At 35.1% G+C, this 22044-nt stretch overlaps 1 protein-coding gene across 4 annotated transcripts in view; it reads left to right on the top strand.

Annotated features, from left to right (window-relative positions):
- LOC150103960 (far upstream element-binding protein 1-like) overlaps nt 1-22044 on the top strand; it is a 311837-nt gene that overhangs the window by 246607 nt on the left and 43186 nt on the right. For all 4 annotated transcript variants that reach the window (XM_090397206.1, XM_090397205.1, XM_090397203.1 and 1 more), the window contains 2 exons: nt 10972-11033; nt 21681-21778. In XM_090397206.1, the coding sequence (XP_090253332.1) occupies nt 10972-11033; nt 21681-21778 (160 nt within the window). The remainder of the gene's footprint in view (nt 1-10971; nt 11034-21680; nt 21779-22044) is intronic.

Below are 22044 nucleotides of genomic sequence, written 5' to 3'. Positions count from 1 at the left end.
CTCAAATATCTCTAATTTTTCTTGGGTCCCAGGGGGGGGGGGGGGGTTGATAATTTTTTTTTCGGCCACATTTCTTCAAATGCTTTGGTGTCAATTCAATCGTTGCATCAATTTTTTTATTTATTTATTTTTTTATTTGCCCCACTGATGATCGTCAAACATTAGCAGTTGATGCTATCTTCCTTTGAGAATGTTCAGTATTCATTAAGAGGGTTTTTATTTCTGAAATTTTCATTGGAGAAAGATCTTTGGCCTTGTCCATGGTAAAAATACACTCTCTCAAGAAAAGAATAAAAAAATCATAAAATAACACAATACAACACTTATAAACCATATACAAATCTTGAAATGAACTTCTTATTATCAAAATATTATAAGAACACTCCAAAAGTAATTAAAACGCTTGAATAACCTCAATAACTTATAAACAAATGCAACTGAACAAGATGGCTCTCAAGTGGTGGCTGAGAATCTAAACACAAAATTGCATCCATATGACAGGTTATGAAACCAACAGTACAGTATTGTCAACTCTATATTTAAAATCAGTAAACATAATTATTCAATAAAAAAAATATATATAAAGAACTCCGTGTAACCAGGTTTTCGTTTATTGTAACTGGTCGAAGTGTAAAATTGTTACTGTAATTTATGGAGGTGGCTCTAATAATATGATCACCCACTGTAATTTCTGAATGGTATGGTTTGTTTACTCACTATCTCAATAGAGTAGATAACAGAAAAAAAAATGAATGCAGCCTCACTCCTGAAGATAATCAATCATTCACCTGAAAGAATAAAGGATAGGCCTCCAGATCCATTACTAAGTGGGATGGATTCATCTTCTCTTCCCCCCCACTACCACTACAAAGAAAATAAAATTGTAAAGCAACCTAGTTTCTTGGGTTTGAGTAGCATTTGATGCCGTTTTGGGATATTTTTCCCTTAGGAGAAAGAGAGACACTGGCTATCCACAATTCTAATAAGGGAAGACCTAAGATTGATATAAGCAAATCATCATAAAATCACAAACCAGATAGATCATAAGTGACAGTCTCTTATCATTCCATTACAAGAAGTAGTTTGTTAACTGTTTGGTGGTATGTTTCACCAAATATATGGATGATATCAAGGTGCTCTTGTAGAAATATAAACTACTGTGCTTCTTCTGTCTGCAAAAGATGATTTGGAAGAATCCTGCTGAGGTATACCTTTATCATAAGAACAGAATGGGGGCAGTGGGCTTCCCATGGAGAAATTATCATTCCTGCTCAGCAATGCCATTTGCCCCTCAGTAGGATCTCTTATTACAGTATGCCACACACACATCTACTACTCAGTTCAGATATTTCCTGGTAGGAATCTTAAATGGTCACAATCTATGGAAGTAATGCACAAAGTGATATCAGAAGAGTTGTGTAGTGCATGCTCAGTACCAGTAACCTTTCTTTGCTAAGTACACCTGAGCATGCACTGCTATCAACTTAACAATTTGTTTACTATCCCTCTTCTCACTGTTTGAATGGGAGGTAGAAGATAACATCTTTGGGAACAACATTTTTTCCATGACATCCACTCTGTTACATGGGCAACCATGTATTTAAACAGAGACATTGTGTGGGAAAATAGATCAACGTGATGTGATTATCTTCTCATCCTTAGCAGACTTGGATTCTGTAACAGTTAGGTCTTCTCTGTTAACGAAGTGGTGATTCATATTACAGTGTATGATACAATTTTCCACAACTGCAGTATCCAGAACATAGAATTCCATTTCTAATTCTCCCCTTCCCCCCCCCCAAAAAAAAAAACATGGTGTAATTCAGGATGTACAGTAATGAAGAAAGCCCAAAACAAAGTGTGGATTACTTTTTACAAATAATCCCCACAAAAATAACCGTTTTCAAAGCTGCTCTTGCCCATGTACAATGTCTGAGCCAAAAGAGCTTGTGGATCAAATTCACATCTTCTATCACCAGATTAACAAACACTTGATAAGTTTAGGACAAAATCTAGAAAATGAAGAGCACATATTCCACCTATTCTTCTTCAATCCAGAACAGATTGGATGCATACTTGCTTATCTGAAAACAAGTGCAGATTGCTGATGATATGTTTGAGTAATTAACATATCTGCTCTCCAGCCACCAGCCTGTGGTTCAAATCATACTATGAATATTTGTGATTGTCTTTATGTGGGAGATGAATTACTTCACCTGGTGTTAGACCACTCCCCCTCTTTGGAGGCCTGAAGCATCTTGAAAAAGTTGCATATTTGGTATCTATAGCAGTTTTAGTACAGCAAAAGTGGTGTCTTAATTTAACACAAGAGTTGTTATATAAGAGTTAAGATCCTGGATTACTTACAGTCCTATTTATAATTGGGTATAAGTTATAAATTCCAAGAATATGGAGTTTGAAAAACCCATAATCTTTACATTTTTAGACAGTCATTGTTGTTAAGATTATGGTGGATGACAAAAATTTCACAGGCTTCCTTAAATTCATATTCATACCACGTTTTAGTGTGATGTATTGATATCCCTATGTAGAGTATTCAGTGCATGATCAGAAAGGCCAGATTTACCATAGTTATTAAATTTAATGTGCTGTTATGTTCCTTTTTGGAATTGTGCATTCTGTTTCACCTGTGCATATATCCGCTCTGACATACCCTGCCAGAGAACAACTGGCTTGGAATCACCTGACTTTGGCTGAAGATATCCCTCCCCCACTCAGTCAAATTCATCTGCTGCCTCTATCGCTCTCCTAACACCACCAATCACTTAGAGCTCTTTCATTTCCTCTCCTTAAAAGTTGATTTTCTCCAGTCCCACTCCCCAAACAGCGAAATCATCCTCCTGGGTGATTTCAATGTCCATAACACCAATTGGCTTTCCTCTTCCAGTCATACAGATCCTGCAGGCAGAGATGCTGAAACATTTGCAGTCACTAATGACCTCACGCAAATTGTTCAAAAACCGACCAAAATACCAAATAACCCAAACCACTCCCCAAATACCCTAGATCTCTTCCTTACTAATGACCCCTCCAAATATGCAGTGAATGTAGTAAGTCCCCCTAGGTAATTCTGACCACAACTTAGTACTTATCTCCTCCCCCATGCAACAACGTCTACATAGTTACTCCCCACACAAGAGTAATTTGGCATTATAATAGTGCCAAATGGGATAGTCTCTGATACTACTATGCTTCATTCCCATGGTTAGACTATTGTTTACGGTCTTCCAGTCCAGACATATGCACCGAACGCACCACCAAAGTGATCCTCCCTGGCATGAAAGCATATATTCCCCACACTACTCAGACCTGCCATCCCCTAACTAAACCCCTGGTTCTCTAAAAAATGTGGCAAGGCAGTACAAATGAAAAATCAGGCATACCACACAACTGGCTCAAATCAAGAACCCCATCCTCATTCAGTGCATACACTGAAGCCCGAAACAAATGCAAGAAAATTATCAGTACTTCCAAAACAGAATTTGAACGGGCCAAAAGCAGGAAGCTTGCAGCCTGCCCAAACGGCAGCTGTGCCTTTTGGTCCCTTTCCAAGACAATTGGCCATAACTGTTTCCCTACACTATTCCCACCTCTATCATACCCAGATGGCTCATTTGCAACATCACCCATAGAAAAAACTAACCTCCTGGCATCACACTTTGCCTCTAATGCAACACATAACTGACAATGGCAAATGCCCTCCAGTCATTCTAACTGCCCAACGTACAATGTCCCCTATATCCTTTTGCCATAAAGATATCACAAACCTGCTGTCTAAATTAGACACAAAAAAGTCTCTTGGCCCAGATGGAATTCTTCCAATTATTCTGAAGGTCTGTGCATCTGAACTAACTCCTATCCTATGTCACCTCTACACACTCTCTTACTCCACTGGTATATATCCCAAAACCTGGAAACTGGCCTATATTCAACCCATTCCTAAAAAGGGTGACAAATCACTGCCATCTAACCACTGCCTTATCTCACTCACTTCAGTCCTATCTAAAGTAATGGAGAAAATCATCAACTCTCAAATCGTAATCTACCTTGATGGTACCCGGCTCTTAAGCGACCACCAGTACGGATTCCGCCAAAGCCGTTCAACGGGAGATCTACTCTCATACATCACCCATCATTGGACAAGCGCTGTGGAGAAATTCAGCGAATCCCAAGTAGTTGCACTTGATATCTCCAAAGCCTTTGACTGAGTCTGGCACAAAGGCTTACTAAGCAAACTCCCATCATTTGGACTGCCTCAGGACTTCTACAGATGGATTGCCAGCTTCCTGTCTGGACGCACACTATGTGTGTGATAGTAGACGGTTCTCTATCCTCTCACCATCCAACTAATGCCGGGGTCCCTCAAGGCTCAGTTCTCTCACCGACCCTCTTCCTTCTATATATATCAGTGACCTACTTCAGTTGACCTCTAACCCAATACACAGTTTTGCAGATGACAGTATACTACATTCCTCGCTTTCATTTGACAAACCCTACCCTACACAACTCACTTCATCCCACAGAACATCAACCATCACGCCCTTAATTCCGACCCCCAAGCCATCCTCCGATGAGGCTCAGATAACTTTGTCAACTTCAACGCTAGTAGAACCCAGCTCTGTCTTATTTCTCACAAAAAAGAACCATTTTCCCCCAGCATTGTTTTCGATAACACTCAAATTCACAGACAAGACGAAATTTCTCTTCTCAGAATTACCTCGACATTAAGCCTCTCCTGGCATAAACACATCACAATCATTGCATCCTCAGCTTCCAAAAAACTAGGTTTTCTCTTTCGCTCAAGACGCTACTTCACCTCTAAACAGCTGTTAACACTATACAAGTCACAAATCCGCCCAGCTCTTGAATACTGCTCTCACATCTGGAGTGGGGCTCCAAAAATCTCCCTCAAAATGCTTGACTCAATACAGAGGAGATCAATTAGACTAATAAATGACCCATCCCTCACCAACTTACTCCCCCCACTTTCACACAGACGCTTGGTCTCTGCAATCTGTATATTCTATAAATACTTTCACGGGAAAGGTTCATCTGAAACAGCATCAATAATTCCCCCACCCTGTACCAAGCCCCATTATAACACATACAGCTGCCGCCCAACATCCTTTTACAGCACACCCCGAAACCCAAAGAACAAGTTTCTTCTCCTCCTCATTCATCCCTGCTACTGCAGTACTGCAGTCCTCTTTCTCCTGTGGAACAGTCTTCCCCCTGACATATTTCCCAAGGAATACAATATACAGGCGTTCAAATCAAATATAAACAAGTTTCCTTTCACAATCCATCACCCATATACGGTACTAGCGTACTATAGGTTGACCAGCCAATCTCCTGTATATGGGCAACATTTTGAAGAAGAAAAAAAAATAGTTGAGGGTGTGCTGGTGGAGGAAGTGGATCCTTGGATGAGTTGAATAAGTTCTTTAATTTTGCAGGAGGCTTAAATGTGGCATTAAGTTGTATTTTTACAGTATTCTGTTTATTTTATCTGATATTCCTTTAATGTATGGAATGGTTACGGTTTTATTGTAATCTTGTTTATTTTTGTTTTTAAGTGAGGTCTTGTGAAAAATTTTGTTGATAGTATTTTGGCAGTAGCCATTTTCAGGAAGGTATTGCTGATAACTTTTAATTCATTTTTGAGTGCTTGTTCACTGGAGCAAATATTCAAATTTTAGTATTTTTTAGTGTGTTAATGACACCTAGTTTTTGTGTTAGGAGTTTGTGTATATATTGGCCAATATGTGCAGGTTTCTGTGTGTGTGTGCGTGTGTTCCAGATGACCTTAATATGAAGGTCGAAACATTGGGAAATTATTTCTAACACAGTTGTAGTCTCCATAATTTGTCTGAAATGAATGCTGAACACTATATAACACTAAAGGAAAGAATTCTGAACAACTTTCTGTAATTAAGTTCAAGTTTTCTCCACAAATACTATGTATGTGTACTTTTGTCAAAACAATCTTCATCCTGATCTACAGCTAGACATTGGCTAACAATAATCTCAGTTGCTACTCAAGTTCCTGGGACTCTTGTGTTTGATATTTAAACAAAAAAAGATTTATATTCCTAATCTACATCAGTTGGGAGATAAATGCTGGAGAGCAATGAACATCATTCAGACACCGTCTTCTTGTAGTTGCAGTTCAACTTTTTTTTCTCTACTTTCACCTAGCAATTATCTAAGACTTGGTTATGCATCCTAAGTCTATTCTTCTGCCAGAAAGTGCAATTTGTTGGTTTATGCTTTTTGCCATCGAGTAATTATAATCATAGGCAGAGGATTCCAGGCATCACCTATTCTTAGTCTTTATATTGAAGTATATGAACCATCAGCACTCATAAACAATTATCTTTGCAGTATGCAACTAAAATAAAATCATGTCGATCATCTCACATGGGCAAGTATCTTTTTATTCTTTGGAAAAACTTATATGACACATGTCAGGCTGCCATATGCCCCTTCGGACTGCATATAAAAGAAATAACTCAAGCTCTAGACATCAATTATAGACAGTATTACATGATGCCTCTAAAAATACCATTTTGACACGGCTTGGAGATATGTAACTTCTTATGCAAATTAGAGAAAGATTGTCCTTCCCTCTGTCTCCACCAATTGCTCTTTCATACATACAACAGAATACTTCAATTTTCTATCATTCTCTACAGACAGTTCAAAATCAGGCAGTAGGTCAACAGTCTTATAAACAATTATCTTTGCAGTATGCAACTAAAATAAAATCCATGCCGATCATCTCACATGGACAAGCATCTTTAAGCTATTGCACAAATTAAAAATAAAATAATGAATGTAAAGTTAATGATACAGTATTATTTTGTAAAGTTAAATGTTTGCTTCTTTTTCTGGGTTATGAGCGAGACATTTTAAGGTGTAAATTTTGACTCCTGAAGTCTGAATGAAAACAGATGGGGAGTTTGTAGACTGCAGGAGCTCGCAAATAGGAGAAAGCGGAGTGATATGATTGAGAGTTAATGCTTGTGAAAATCTTATACATAATTTCACTAGATTGAATTTTTCATTTTATACAGGGTGGAGAAAGGATGCGAGGGGATCCTTGGGGTGAGGGCTAGATTTTTATCTCATAGTGGTGCTTGATTGGAATGGATTGCCATTGGATGTTGTGTGTATAAGTAGCATGAATGCATTGAAGAACAACTGTTTGCTGGCTGCAAAATTCATTCATTCATGGAATATGGTCATCCTCCATGAATTCCTGGCTCCCTGGATGTCTCTCTTAAAATATTAATAACTTTAACTTTTATAAGCTTTGTACTTGTCAGCAGTTGCTTGGTGTCAAGCCTTCATATGCCTCCACAAATTGCTCATCCGAATTCCTTTACATTTGTACAATTCTTCCTCTCCAAGTTGTGTTGACTTACTTGACTTATTGCTCTTTACACCTATAAGCTGCACGAGGCCACGAGTTTAGCGTGCCATCCTTTTCGGTCCAGTGCTGCTTCCCCCAGCTTGACCATCCTAATTTGTTTCGTTCTTGGATTATCATCTGGCACCATGTCATCTTGGGTCTTCCTCTCTTCCTTTTACCATCAGGCGTCCATGTCAATGCTATTTTTGTGTGTTCTGATGTTGACATTCTCAATACATGGCCTATCTATGTCCATCTGTTTTTCTTTAACTCTATTGTAGTGTACGCGTGGATAGGCTTGATACGAACACAGATGGATAAGAAAATAACTATTTATTAACTTAAAAGCTAATATTTCACTGATATTATATCCAGCATCTTCAGAGCACATAACACAAAGTTTGTTACAAAGGCAAAACAACTACAATCCGGTGTAACAGTGGGGCTAGTAAAAGTAATTGCAGCGTGCAACACAAGACTAAAGTCCTAATATGGTGCCATCTAGGTTTTAAAAAAAAATCAAAGTTTTGAAATAGTAGTCCAAATGATAGTCCTAGAAATTGTAGTGGTTTTGTTGTAAATTTCAATATTTGAGATTTTATTTGGCCAGTAAATTTGGAGAATTCTGCGAAGACATTTTGTTTGGAAGGCATCTATTTTATTTCTTGTTGTTTGGTTAATTTCCATAATTCACTTGCATAAAGTAATATAGATTTAACAGTTGAGTTAAAAAGTTGCACCTTTAAGTTTGTTTTTATATTGGATGATTTCCAAATTTTCTGTAAAGTTTTAAATGCGTAGCAAGAATTTTTTATTCTTATTGCAATGTCCTTGTTGGTACCACCTTCCATGTCGACAGTTGCTCCAAGGTTATTAAAAGTGTTATTACTTCTTGATTTCCATTTATAAAGATTGGGTCATTCTTTTTACTGTTGATTTTTAATATTTTGGTTTTCTTCTCATTGATGTGTAAGCCTATTTGTTTAGCAGTTTCCTCTAACTTTGCTGCCTTAATTTTCATGTCTTCAAATCTAGATGATAGTAGTACAATATCGCCAGCATAGTCCAAATCTTCTAATGTGGTGTCAGTATTCCATCTTATTCCAGTTTTCAGGGTATGCCACATTATCCAATCTATGACAATCATGAAAAGTGTTCCAGACATGACACAACCTTGATTAACACCATTTTTGATGTAAAAACATTTGGAAGCTGTTCCATTTAATAGAATTTATCCTTTACTTCCATCATACAAATCTTTTATTATAATTATTATTTTGTCAGGAAATCCATAAATTTTCAGAATTTTCCATAGAACATTCTCTGTCTATGCTGTTGAAAGCTTTGGCAAAATCAATAAAACTGAGATACATAGTTGAACACTCTGTTCAGTTATGTTTCTAAGAATAAAAATTTGATTCTTTGTGCTTCCTCCATTTCTAAAGACTGCTTGTTCTATTCTCAGAATTTTCTCAATGCTATTTTTTATTCTGCTTATTATGATTCTAGTGAAGATCTTTGATGATACTGACAATAGGCTGATTCCTCTCCAATTGGTGCATTCTGTGAGATCGTCTTTTTTGGAATTTTGACTATTTGTGATTCTTTCCAGGTACTCAGAACCTTCTCAGATGCCCATATGATATTAAACAGTTTATACAGTATTGCTGATGTTTTTAGGTCAGCTTTGAGGCAGTTCAACACTAATGTTATCATTTCCACTTGCTTTTCTATTCTTTTGGATCTTGATTGTTTCTATGATTTCATGCACTGTGATTTCTCCCATGTTTACATGAAATTCGAATTGATTTGGCATCTCTTTGAAAGGGGATTTGATATTTTGGTCGTGTTTAACATTTAATAATTCTTCAAAGTACTTTTTCCATCTTTGTTGGACTTCTTGCTCTTGAGTTAGTAGTTGACCATTTTTATCTTTAACCCCACATTCATTCATCTGATAGATTCCTCCAAGTTGTCTTATAATTTTATAAACTTCTCCAAGATTTCCAGTATCATTCGCTCTCTGAGCATCCTCAACCAACAGCTGATAGTAGTTTCTCTTGTCATTTCTGGCAGAGCGCTTTACCATCTTATGTACTTCTTGGTATTGTTTCTGGTATTCTCCACGTAAACAACTGATTTGCAGTTATTTATTTTCTCTTTTCTCTTTTTCCTTTCTTCAATGAGTTTTAATGTCTTTCCTGTAATCAATTCTTTGTGTGAATTCCCACTTGTCACTCCTAAAATATCTTCTGCAGTTTTATTGAAGACGTCTTTAGACTTTTCCCAGTTGGCTTCAATCTTATTTTCCTCATAATTTTCATTTGATTCTTCCAAAACTGAGAATCTATTCTTCAGTTCATTGGTAAATTTCTCTTTTATTTTATTTTCCTTCAGTTTATCAATGCTATATTTAATTTTCTTATTCTTTTTTTTTAGTTTTGAATTTCTTGCTAGCTTTAATTTAACTATTGCGGTTAGCAGAAAATAGTCTGAAGCTGCATCAGCTTCTCTTTTAAACCTTTACATCTTGTAACGTTAATTTGAAAGTATTACATATAGCAATGTGATTGATCTGGTTTTTTGTTTTTCCATCGGGGGAGATCCATGTTAGTTTGTGAATTTCCTTATGTTTAAAGATACTACTTCCTATAATGAGGTTATTTAATTCACAGAAGGATGTAAAAAGTTCATTTTCATTTTGCTCACCACTCGCTTCGTTTCCTATAGCACGCTCATCCTCCGTCTTTCTTTTCCCTACTTTAGCATTCATGTCTCCCATCAAAATTAACAAGTCATGTTTGGGGACTTTATCTTTGATTCCGATCTTTGAGTTTCTTATTCGGTTTTAAAACAATGTGGGATTTAATATCCCCTTAATTTAAATAATGTTTACATCGCTGAAATGAAGCCTATTGGCTCTTTATTTTAAATAATTTATGGGTGCACCTTTTTGACAACTCGTATAGCAGAGTATATAAGTTCTTTTTGTTATACCCTTATTATTATACTTGGTCTAGCTACTGATTGATGAGATCTCAATAAAGATTGAAACCAGTCTGGGTAGTGACCTTCCACCATAATGTATAACATCATATATCTCCTAGGAGATTTTACATTATGGGAAATACTAAGAATAGCGATCAGAGCTTTGCCCACCTTTGCTACGAGTTGACCTAGTTTGTACTACGTGCTTTAGCTTACGCTAGTAGTCGCCGATACTTTTATAGTTACTATATTCAGCATGAAACTCTTTGATTCTGATCTTTTTTTAGTTTCTTATTCGGTTTTAAAACAATATGGGATTTAATATCCTCTTAATTTATATAATAAAATAGTAATAATAAACTTAGAATTTTCAGTAAGCTTAATCATTAAAAATTTGCAGGTGAGATTTACTCAATGTCGTAATGTTAATTATGTTTTTATTAATTATTTATTTATAAAATATATTAATTAATTATAATCTTTTTTGTCGTAATTTAATATATACTCAGAGATGGAAAATTGATTCCCTCCTTTATTTTTATTTCAAGCCTCCTGGTCAAAATGGTCAGTGTCCACCTCCACCTTTTCCTACACAGTATCCTCAACCATAGTAAGTATTTTGTTCTTTGTAGTATTACTTTATTGTGTGTGTGTGTGTGTGTGTTACAAATATTTTCAAAAATATTTAGTAACACTTTTACCCATCAGCGAAGCTGTTCAGAACAAGAGTGTGCAGGAAATAACATATATTGTAAAACCATTCAATGCTAAGTTCAAGGTAATTACCCTGTCTGAACAATTCAAATATCAACATTTTCCCATAAAGGTACATGTGGTATGTCTGCATACATAGAAGGGATGTTGTTAATTAAGATTAAGGCCAAAGCATATAAAGCTATAAATGGGGGCCAGCGTATTGTGTCATTTAACTGTATGTGTTCTGCCAGATTGCTTGTTGTGCAAGGTGGAAAACCTCACTTTCATGAGAAAAATATCCCTTCCACCATCTGAGGAAGTAAGAGATATTTCTGCCAGAAATGTATGTACACAAATGATAAGTTTAACAGTGCCCCCCCTCCATGCATACACAAACTACAATTTAAGTGAGGTTATTCAAACAAGCAGGCAAAAACGTATGTAGGAAACAGCACATACTCTAAAACCCATTTAACCTCCCTACTGGCCAGGATATATGTACATCCAGCAAAACCTGGATACAATTCATATCCCCCTGTTGAAAAAACATGAATAAGAAGTGCTATATTGCCGTCATGCCCATTAGGTGTGATAATCCTTCACACTGAGGAGAACACTTAATGAGATTACCATGCATGCATAGCTATGTACAGTTGCCTATACCAAGAAATGCAGTTGCTTGCCATTTGCTCGGTAACTAGAATTAAAAAAAAGTTATATTAGACTAAATACCTACAAGTTATATTTATTTTTGCTCCTTGCTTTATCGCATAATTATAATTTTTAATGCTTTTTTTTCTATAGCTTTCAAAATAAGAGATCCTTTCATACTTTCTTCACTTAATATTGTATTATTTTGGAAGATCAATGTCAAAATTGATTTTGACATTGATCCATATATAGGACATGTCTCAGATAATTTCATCATATATTTTACAACTGTTAAGAAATAGAATTGTTATTATTGGAATGTGCACTTTACAAATATTTTCACCATGTAAAACTGTTTATAAACATGCCACAAAAAAGAAAGTTTAGTAGTGTTATTTATTTATTTTTCCTCTTTTTCTTAAAAAAATTCTAAATATTACTACTTCTACTGCTGCTTGTTAATATTTCTGAAATAATCTACATCTTAGAAATTCTCGATAATAATCCTCTAAGCTGGAGAAAAGGTTTAAGTTACTCTCACTGCTATTGATAAAGAAAAGATAAAACCCTTCCCAAGCAGTCACACTGAAATGTCTCAAGCTGTAGTGCAGAATACATCAGCACACATCCTATACAGAAATACTGACATTTCTTTTAAAGGTTTGATACAGTATTTATGCAAAAAGAATTTGAAAAAATTTATAACAATCACAGTTTCAATTTTATTATCCAAAGATAAATTATTTGATAATTTATCAATGAAATGAAATTTGAATTCTTTTAAAAATAAGGTGTATATATACCCATTTACATTTCTTTGGGGTTATCGACCTATTCAATCTGCAGATATTTCAGAGAATTTACTTTCAAAATTGTTTGCAAAGACAATTACAAACATAAATCACTTGGGAAACATGGCCATGCATTTTAGTTTAAAATAGTAGTAAAAGTATAGTTACTTCAACAATGCCGCCCATCTAAAATGTGCTGTGATTTTTCTTTGCACTACAAGAAATAAACTAAATAACAGTAAGAAGATAAATATGTAGTATTTCTTTTCATTGAGTGAATTTATGTTTTTTCTTTGTGTTTTGAAAAGAAAGTGCATTTGATTATCTTCCCGTTATTTTTGCCAACAGAAAATCTGATATAAGAGTGACATTTTACCATTTTTCATTCTCAATGTTTTTCAAGTCAAGAGGTCATAAAGGTTGCACTCTGCTATGGGTTAAGTTCGACAGGTTCAACAATATTATTGCCTTATTTCTTTTTCTTGTGTGGGAGAAAGGAGGGCCACACTGCATGTGGCCCTCCATTGATTTGCTGGCGACCCGCCTCACTGTGTATTATTTTAACTCTAACAAGTTACACGATAGGTAATTTTTAAAAATGGTACATGCGCAAAGCAAAGTAGCTGTGATGTCACGATTGCCTGTCTACTTACGATAATCGGTTAGTAATAATGTTAACAAATTTTATAATTCGTCTATTTGTCATATGAGTATTTTGTTTTTGTAGGTGCGGTTGCTACAATTAATTATCATCATCATCATCATGCATATCAAGGATTTAGGCCTGGCATGGTGGCCTGTTCCGGCCTTAGAAGTCATAGTTTAAGAGGACGTCTTGGTTTTCTTTTTCCTAATGGCTTGTACTTTAAGGCTTGTTTTAGTAATCTTTCTGTTTTCATTCTTTGAACGTGTTCCATCCATTTATGTTTATATTTTTTCATTTTTTATATTACTGGTTCTTGGTTTAATTCTTTCATAATTTCTTTGTTTCTTTTGTGATCAAATAAGGTATACTTTGCAGTTTTTCTCATAAACTTCATTTTTGCTGTTGTTAATCTTTGTTTGTCTTTTTGTTTTATTGCCCAGATTTCGCTTCCATACATTAAGACTGGTAGGGCTAATGTATTGTATACTTTTAGTCTGGTTTGTTTTTGATCTAGGTTTGGTTTAAATATAGAGTTAATTACACCTGTTATTTTTAAATATTTTGCAATTTTTACGTTTATATCTTTTTCATTTTCATAAGTGATCATACATCCTAGGTAGTTAAATGAATTCACCTGTTCTAAGATCTTGTTATCTATTACTATTTTAGTTCTTGTTGGATCTTGTCCTTTAAAGGCCATAAGTTTTGATTTTTCTGTTGATATTATCATACCATAATCTTTGGATATCTCATTTAGATTTAAAATAGCTTTCTGCAAGTTATCTTCAGAATTTGTAATTATTATTTGGTCGTCTGCAAAGAGGAGAGTTAATTCCTTGGTGTAAATTTTAACTCCATTTTATTATTATTTCATTTAAGTAGATATTAAAAAGAGTTGCTGAGAGGGGACATCCCTGTCGGACCCCTTGGTTTATCTCCCTCGTATATGATAGCTCGTGATTTAATCCGTGATTTATCATCCCTAGGAAACGGTTAAAAATAAATTCTACAATGGATAAAGCAGGGCCAAGTAGGAAACGCAAACTACAGGATGAAAAACCTGCAGTTTCAGGATAGCTGGACCGAAAAATATTGTGCAGTCGTTTAATAATATCATGTGCTTGATTTGCAAAAGTGCCGTAGCCATACCAAAAGAATACAATATAAGGAGACACTATGAAAGTTTGCATTCTACATTTTCAAATCTACCAGAAGAGCTACATAAACGAAAGATTTCATTTTTGAAACGAGAATTGACAGGTCAGCAAGTGATGTTTACAAAACCTATTCAAGAGTCGGAAATCACAACAGAAATAAGTTTTGAAATATCTTGCCTAATAGTAAAAAGATGCCGACCATTTACAGATGGAGATTTCGTTAAAGATTGCCTTGAGATAGCTGCTAAAAAAATTTGTCCTGAATCAGCCAAAAATGTTGAGAAAATTCAGTTAAACAGGATGACTGTGCAAAGAAGAATTACTACAATGTTGGAAAATGTAAAGGACCAATTCACATCTTATTCAAAGAAACTTACCTATTTTTCATTAGCGGAAGATGTCAGTTGATGAATCAACTGACATCTTCCGCAGCCCAGTTGTTAATATTTGCATGTGGAATAACGCAAGAGTTTGTTATTTGTTATGAGGTAAGTGAGGAGCTGATTGGAATGAGTTCATTGTCACATTAAACGAAAGGTAATAACATGTTCACTGGGCTTTTGGAACAGTGTTCCAAAATTGATTTAAATCTGACAGGAGCTAATTCTGGATTGTAACATTATTGAAACAGCATTTGGGACAGCACGACGATGAGTTGATACAATTCCACTGTATAATCCACCAGGAGAGCTTGTACCCTAAGAAACTTGGATTTGAACATGTCATGGAAGTTGTGGTTTCAACGATTACTTTTATAAAATCCCATGGCCTTAATCACCGAAAATTTAAAAAGTTTCTTGAAGACATTAAAAGTGAATATGGTGACTTAATTTTTTACACAGAAGGTGGCTAAGTCGTGGACAAACAGTGGAGCGGTTCCTAAATGTAATTGATGAAATTGAAATCTTCATGACTGAAAAAAAAAACAAAAACGTCCCTGACAAAAAAAATCCAGATTGGTTATGTGACTTAGCCTTTCTGATTGACATTACTAATCATTTAAATACGTTAAATATGTGACTTCAGGGCAAAGATTAATTGGTTACTTAACTTTGCGGCCACATTTTGTCTTTTCAGTGCAAGTTAAATCTATTTAAAATCCAACTGAAGTCGGGGAATTTTCCTAATTATAAGAAAGTTTCTGAAAAGTTCAATGTCAACTTCAAAACTGTGTATGTTGAAAAGATTGATAACTTGATATCAGCCTTCAAGGATCGGTTTTCTGATTTTAAAAAAGTGAAACCGTTGCTAGATTTATTTAGCAATCATTTTGCCTGAAAATGCACCCGAATCAGCACAGCTTGAACTCATTGAAATTCAAAACGATGAGAGCCTGCGAAATAAATTTAATGAAGGCAATTTTTTAAACTTCTATTGTTGTGTCGATAAAAACAATTATAAATAGTTACTAGATAATGCATTAAAACGTGCAAGCCTCTTTGGCTCAACATATATTTGTGAACAAACTTTTTCAGTCATGAATATTAACAAATCGAAAAATAGGAACCACTTGACTGATGAAAATTTGAATCAATTTTGTGGTTGGCTACTACAAAACTTGAACCAAATATCAAAACAATTGTCAAATCAATGCAATGTCATGCATCAAATTAAATTCACTTTTTATTACCTTTTTTGTAATAATTATGATAGGTATAAATAAAATAAACAGTATATGGTAGATAACTTTCAAGTTTTTCTTTGGCAGCCCTCCCATAAGTAACAGTGGAACTATGCGGCCCTCGGCCTTAACAAGTTTGTGCATCCCTTTGCTAATGATTCTAAAATCACTGTTAGGGATTAATAGCAGAGGAGAGTAATTACATGATAACAGTAATTACATTATTACATGATATGATTGTTAGTACTACATGAAAGGTTTACATCATTACTAACTTACTATCAACAATTTTCCTCCAAATTAATCTGTTGTCTGTCTGGATTCTAATATTGTCAGATCTCATATTTCAGTCTTCTAAGGCACTTCTTATCATGTCCATCCACCTAGATCTTGGTCCTCTGTTGGGAGTTTCTTGCTGTCCAGCAAAAAAACACTTTGTTTTGCTAACCTCTTCCCTCCCAGACTGTTCAAGCCACTATTCCACCCAAGGTTAGTTCTGCTCACAAACTCCTGAATGCTAACAATAATATGTTCCTTCAGAAGATCTTCGTTTTTAATATGATGCGCCATTGATAACATCTGCTCACTCTCCTAATCTTTAATCAAGTGTTTTATTTCTAACCCAGCTCCCAGATTCATAAGTTAAAATTGGTTCGAACAGCTTCTATACAGCTAATTTACCGTTTTGACTAATTTCTCCATTATTCCATATGAATTTATTCTTTTGACGTGCTACAAATGTACACAAAACTTATGTTCAGGCCATTTGGTAATTACTACTACACCATGAGTAATTTACTGTACAGTATCATTATCAGCAAATTCCTAAGGGATTTACAGGATGTTATAATAGTACTATATGAAAGGTTCGTATTACCATTAACTTCCTGTCAACAACCTTCCTTCGCCTTAATCTGTTATCTGTGAAGACTAGTTTATATTTTGATCTTCTGAGGTACTTCTTATTGTATCAATTGACTTAGATCTTGATCTTCCTTTGAGCTTTTTCTTGTCATCCTGGCAAACAATGCTTGTTTTGCTAACCACCCATTCTGTTTAAGTGACCATACACATTCCTGAATATTAACAATGTCAAGTTCCTTCATAATACTTTATTTTTTAATATGATTTTGCCAATGATATCATTTGGTGTTCCCCCCCCCCCCCCCCTCCTGTAAGCTTTCTCAGGACTCCCATATCTCTGTAGTCTCCAGTCTTAGATCAAATGTTTTGTTTTTAACCAAGCACTCACATCCATAAGTTTAAATTGGTTTAAAACTATGCAGCTAGTTTAGCACTTTTGACTATTTCTCTCTTATTCTTAATAAATTTATATTTTTGTCTTTCTGCAATACCATATTTGCTAATTTTGTTGTTTCCATATATATATATATATATATATATATATATTTTGCCATCCTCACTAAATGTGCCCAAACAGCTGAAATATTTTATTTGCTGTATAGGCTCTCCCTTCAATATAATGGATGTTCCTTCCTATTTTCATGTCTGTCTTTTTATTACTGATTTCTATACAAATTTGTTATAAGAGTTATTCAATTTAGTTAGGGTATTCTGCAGACTTTGTTATAAGAGTTATTCAATTTAGTTAAGGTATTCTGCAAACTTGTGTTGGATTTACATAATATTACATCATCATTATTTGCATGCAGTAAAGAGTCAAATTAAATATCTTCAATGCCACTTTCCTTTATAATAAGATCCTATAGATGACGAATAATAGTGGACATATTGGGGACCCTTCTGTCACACCAGATGTAGCATCTTCTTGTACCTACTTAAGTTGCTAATTTACAACTTTGTGTATATGTATGTGTGTGTGTGTGTATATATATATATATATATACAGTAGTATCTCGCTAATCTGAACCTCTTTAGTCCGAACCCTCCAGTAATCCGAACTGCGGTTTGAAAGAAAAAAAAAAGTTTTATTTATTACATATTATTATTTTGTGTGCTATTATTTTTATTTAATAATTATTATTTTAACTATTATTATTTATTTTATTATTATTCCAGTACAGTATATATATTTTTTTCATACTGTTGATTGTATGGTTACACTGTAGGCTTATTTTGATTTATTGTGTGTTCACGTTTGCTTTTTTATACTGTACGGTACATACTATATTGTCGGCATGAATCACCGCTGTCGAGCGTCATGGAAAAAACTGTGGCCTTCTAGAATTTACGAAAATAACTAGAGTGATACACAAAAAAAAAGCGGATATTCAAAACGGGCATGAGTTGGTTAAAAATATAAATCCAGATGTTGAAATTTCACAAACAGATGTTACGGAATGGATTACAGGTAGAACTGAAAGTGAATTTGAAATCAAATCAGATGCTTAAATTATAAATGTGACGCTACAGAATGAATTAACAGACGATGATGGCGATAAAGAATTCGAAGAAGAAAAAAAAGTAAAACACGAAGAAGCAGTTGACAGTTTTAATATGTGTATAGAATAGGCTAAGCAGAATGATACGCCATTCCACAAAATTTTATTGCTAATACAGCTCTGAGAAGAAGCTTTCGAAAAAAGTTTAGCTTCAAAGAAGCAAAAGGAAATCAGTGACTTTTTTACAAAGAAATAAAAAAAAAACTTTTGTGTTATTTTGTTTAACTTTTTTGTGTGTTGTGTACAAGAAAGTGGTATTTTTATGCAAATTAAGTTATGTACTGAACTATGCAATTTTATTAAATCAGAATCCTCAACAATATAGATAAATACAAACTAAATATTTTACTAAAATAAACTTGCGTACTGTATTATTTTTTAAAGTTTTATATTACAGTACAGTAGCTTTTTTTCTATCAATTACTTCATTTATTTACAGAATTAAATTGATGTGCCGTTAGAATCTGATTATTTTCATCTTAAACGCTAGTTATTGTTGCCTCTTGGGGAGAAATTCGCTAATCTGAACAAGCGCGGTTTTTATTAGTTCAGATTAGCGAGATACCACTGTGTAATATATATATATATATATATATATATATATATATAATTTTTATTTTATTTTTTTTATTATTTTTTTTTTTTTCCCCGCTTGATATTATCCCATTTATACCATATTATTGTAGTGATTAGAACAGTATTTCTCTTGGCACCTTGTTGTATGTTGCCTTTTCCAAATTTGCAAAACTTGAATACTTATCTTTGTTATCATATCCTAACTTTCTCATCTGTCTAGGATGGGTTGAGTCCTCTCCCAATGAGGGGTTACTGGTGTATTAATGCAGCTGGTTCAGCACTCTTCTGCTGCATCCCCTAAGGGTGATATTCATGATTTTCCATGTGTGTTCACGGGGCCAGTTTGCATGCTTGCGGGATGAAAACCCCAGAGAAACTTGGGGGAGAGGGACCCTGCTGTCCATGCCTAAGACCAGCTAACTTGCCTATGGCTGAGGAAGATCCTTAAGCTCCTCACATCGTCAACAGAAATCGAACCTAGGACACTCCTTCCCCAGGAATATGGTTGCAAAGTGCATAGCCACTAGGCTAACCGTGCAGACTTATTTTCGTTCCTTGTTATATTCCCATTAATTCTTGGCTGTTTGTCTTTGAGTGAAAATTTGATTCTGACTATCTCTATTTGGCCTTTTGGTTTATTATTTTAAACTTTTATATCTCATTATTCAAGCATTTTTGGCTGAATGTCCTCTGTTCAAGCTGCATTTCTGCTTTTCAAGTTTTAGATTGCTTTTTCTACATCAAGCAGGGCTTGACAAATATGCTAGCCCCTGGTACATAGATTTTGCAATCTTAGGAGTAGCTTCAAACTCCCCCCCCCCCCCATCTAGTGGGCTAAATTGGGCAGTATTGGCCATTGGACTGAAGATCTTAGAATGAATGCTTCCGAAATTTGGGGCAATCTGATGCACCCAAATTTGTTGAGGTTTGAAACATTTTTCAGGGCTGGGACAGATTCAAGGAACAGCCTTTCATATTTGTATTTGCTGCAGTGTAATAGAGTGGCCTTCTTTGAGCTTATGCTGTGGTGGTGTCCAAAATATGGTCAACAAGCCATGAGTGGCCATATTGGTGGAACCGGGTGCAGTCCTTGTGTTCCAAAAATTCTGATATTGGCTGTCCTGCCTGTTTGGCCATAGTGGAGCAGTTTGTAACTGCAAGGTTGGTCTAGGAAATGTGACTGGTGTTTGGAGCAGATAAGAGATGCCAATTTTTTGTGGTGGGTAAGTGGTTGTAAGGTTGCATTTCCTTAGGATTTTTGTCAGTTTTTCAGATGTTCGTAGACACTTTGATTACATGCCGGCCTGATGGATCCCTGGTATTCTTCATTTACAGAAAACTTACACATACAGGTAGATACATTTACCAGCAGTCACACCCCACCTCACAATAACATGGAATTATAAAAACCTTATATAACAGGGCAAAATTAATCATTTCTGATAACAGTGTCCTAACTACTGAACTTGACCATATCCTCAACACTTTCTTAGCAAGTGGCTACACTCCTCAAAAAGTATGAAAATCCTGTAATCACAACCCCCCTCTGTACTTACCCTTCAGAGCAGAGATTACCCAAGATCTATCACCATTCCATATATCCAGAGCATATCCAAAAAAATTGACAAAAATCCTAAGGAAATGCAACCTTACAACCACTTGCAGATCACATAAAAATTGGCATCTCTTATCTGCTCTACCAAAGACCAGCGACGTTCCCTAGACCTACTTGCAGTTGCAAACTGTCCCACTATGGCCAAACAGACAGGGCAGCCAATATCAGAATTTCTGAACACAAGGACTATATCCAGTTTCATCAATACTGCCACTCAGTAATTGCTGACCATACTTTGGATACCCACCACAGGATACATTGGAAGAAGGTCACTATATTACATCACAGCAAATACAAATATGAAATGCTGTTTTTGTAATCTGCCTCAGTTCTGAAAAATGTTTCAAATCTCAACAAATTTGGGTGCATGAGACTGCGCCAAATTTGGGAAGCATCCATCTTAAGATCTTCAGCCCAATGTTCAAGACTACCCAATTGAGCCCAGCCCGCTTGGGAGCACTGTAGAGGATTCTTGGCCCGACTTTGGTTGCTTTTCTTCACTGTCGTTTGTCCAGTGTTAGTGCATATGTGCACATGTTGTGTTTTGTGATCCCTGATGATGGCAGTGTAACGTTGTCAAAATATAGGAATTTTTATAATTAATGTTTTAGTATATGTTGTTATTTCTGGAAAAATAATAGTTGTAAATGTATTGGCTGTGTGATTTCACTTATTCTTTACATATAAGATAAGGGGTGAATGAGATTGCAGCTTTTAAAAAAACAAACATTGCATTAGATAAAATTCATTGTTTTTTAGTTTTACATTACTCAGCAGGAGCTTGACGAAGGTGTGGTTTTGGTAGCTTCAAATCCATTGTTTCAGCACAATAAAATAGCATAATGATAAATGACATAATGGTTTTCTTTCACTTAAGGTTGTTCTACAAACTTCTTAGATTAGACACAGATTTTCTGAATTTGTGAAAACTGCTTTTCAAGTCAATTGTCAGTTAATAACAACCCGAACTGCCTATACTTTATAGGCAGTTCAGGTTGTTTTTGGCATATTAAAAACACATCTGTTGTTTTTATAAATTTAAAATTTTATATTTGGGTACTTTTGTTTTCTTACACTGTAGCCAGCAGCCTCCACCACCACCACAACCATTTGCTCCTCAGGGATGGGGGAATGCATACCAGCATTGGCAGAACCAACCAGCTGCACCGAATGATCCAAGTAAGAACCTGTTATCCAATCATTAAATGTACACGTTTTTTAAAAAATTAAAACTGATATTTACATTATTTTGATTTATTTTTAAATAATATGGAAACCCTTCTCTAGAACTGTAACATGACTTTATTAAGCCATTTCAGGCCTCCTATAAGTGGGGGCTGGTAATGAAATTCATCTACTACTTAAGGACATTCACCAAAGCGTTTACTCATAGTGGGATCCAAACCTACAGCCTATTATTTGGAAAGCAGTTATGTTATCCATTC

This window comes from Typopeltis vanoorti, chromosome 8 (genome assembly GCF_054136105.1).
Source record: "Typopeltis vanoorti isolate ZY-2024b chromosome 8, IOZ_Tvanoo_1.0, whole genome shotgun sequence".
In the NCBI taxonomy this organism is placed as follows: Eukaryota; Metazoa; Arthropoda; class Arachnida; order Uropygi; family Thelyphonidae; genus Typopeltis; species Typopeltis vanoorti.
The sequence above is the reverse complement of the archived record's forward strand: the minus strand, read 5'-3'. Positions and strand labels throughout refer to the sequence as shown.